The following is a 1,429-nucleotide window of genomic DNA, read 5'->3' on the forward strand; positions in this document are numbered from 1 at the left end:
CAAATTGTTTAGTCAATTTTGTGACATGGTGTTGGGGACATCTCTGGTGGGTAGTCCATACTGTAAGGAATTACCCTGAAACTATACCCAGAGGTCACATTTTTTCTCAACCACAAACTCTTGATTTCCAAGAGTGGTTCCATATCCAAAATGGTATTGGATGTAGAGGAACATGCCAGCAGGATTATGTGGGAGTGAGGCTACTTCCTTTCCACTGGCACTCTAATTGATGTAAGTATTCATTTGTCGTCAAGCTGACTGGGAAGAACATGGCTCTCAGGACCCCGTGATTGCATAGCCAGCAATCTACCACTGAGCAATGCCGATTCTGACTTGAATGCATCAGTCTACAGGCCTCTTGCCCCGTTTACTTTGTGGGCAATGGGAAGCATACAATAAAAAATGCCGAACTTAACGATCCTTGGCATTGCACATCAAGTAAAACAAAATCTCTTTGAGTAATAGCTGACTTAAATTCTGAGGAATAACAAATAAGTAAAATAACTCTAATATAACTTAAATACAAAATTAATCACAATATGGGAAAATGCCGCTGCTACAACAACCGATTTCCTGAACACAATGCAAGAAACGGCTTGTTTTTCACATTATCATATTTCCACTCCTGTATAAAACACCTTGTAAAAATTACCCTAAGCGTGAACAGCGTACCTTCCATTCACTTACACTTCTATACGTATATCAGGCTATTTAAGTTAATGAATCACAGACGAACCATCACAAATCTTACCTCTTCCTTTCCGTCCATGCCGACACCAAAGTGCAACTTTGGTGTCACTTCGGGAGACGTTACTGCGATGAAAAGACATTCTTAAATATACATGTCTAAGACAGACTTAAAATGTTTCATTCTCGTGAAAGTTTCTGAAGCACTAATATTACGAATATTATCGAAAAAATCTTTATTTGAATAGTTACGCTGTTTCATAGGTTACAAACTGTGTCGGATATGAATGTATTCGTATAAACAAAACCTTAAATATTGACAATTTAAAAAGTAATACATTAATCAAAGACGAAAATAATAAAATATAGCAATAATTTAAAGTCCAGAGCTATACATCTTCAATAGAAAGGCAAAACAACTGTTAAAACTTTAACATAGCATTCACTTTACCCGCGATGTAGAAGGGAATAATAATAATAAAAAAGTCGACTATCGCAACAACGTTGTTGCATCGTATATATGGGGAACGGATTTTTTTTTTTTTTTACTACTTCTTGCACTGTATTTTATTCTCAATGATATTACTTATGCTTTCATAGCATCCCCGTTTTTGTCACATTTCCCTTACGTGGTATTTACTGTTTGACATCTACCAGGCGATATTATCGCTCAACCATCGCACAAGATAAATAATTTTAGAATAATCAAAATACATTACTACAGTAAATATATTGTACAGGT

The 1,429-nt window shown here is 35.7% G+C and overlaps 1 protein-coding gene across 4 annotated transcripts in view; it reads right to left on the reverse strand.

The window, feature by feature from the left end:
- The window catches only part of LOC119585636 (mRNA cap guanine-N7 methyltransferase-like), an 11,301-nt gene extending 10,464 nt beyond the window's left edge, over positions 1-837 (reverse strand). For 2 of the 4 annotated variants that reach the window (XM_037934307.1, XM_037934306.1), the window contains exon 1: positions 752-837. In XM_037934307.1, the coding sequence (XP_037790235.1) occupies positions 752-769 (18 nt within the window). In that variant the 5' untranslated portion in view covers positions 770-837. Of the gene's footprint in view, positions 1-536; positions 568-687; positions 710-751 lie in introns of those variants that run through there. The other 2 variants (XM_037934308.1, XM_037934309.1) reach the window with 2 other exon arrangements.
- Between the last annotated feature and the right edge of the window lie 592 nt (positions 838-1,429).

The sequence above is a fragment of the Penaeus monodon genome, chromosome 20 (genome assembly GCF_015228065.2).
Source record: "Penaeus monodon isolate SGIC_2016 chromosome 20, NSTDA_Pmon_1, whole genome shotgun sequence".
Taxonomy (NCBI): Eukaryota; Metazoa; Arthropoda; class Malacostraca; order Decapoda; family Penaeidae; genus Penaeus; species Penaeus monodon.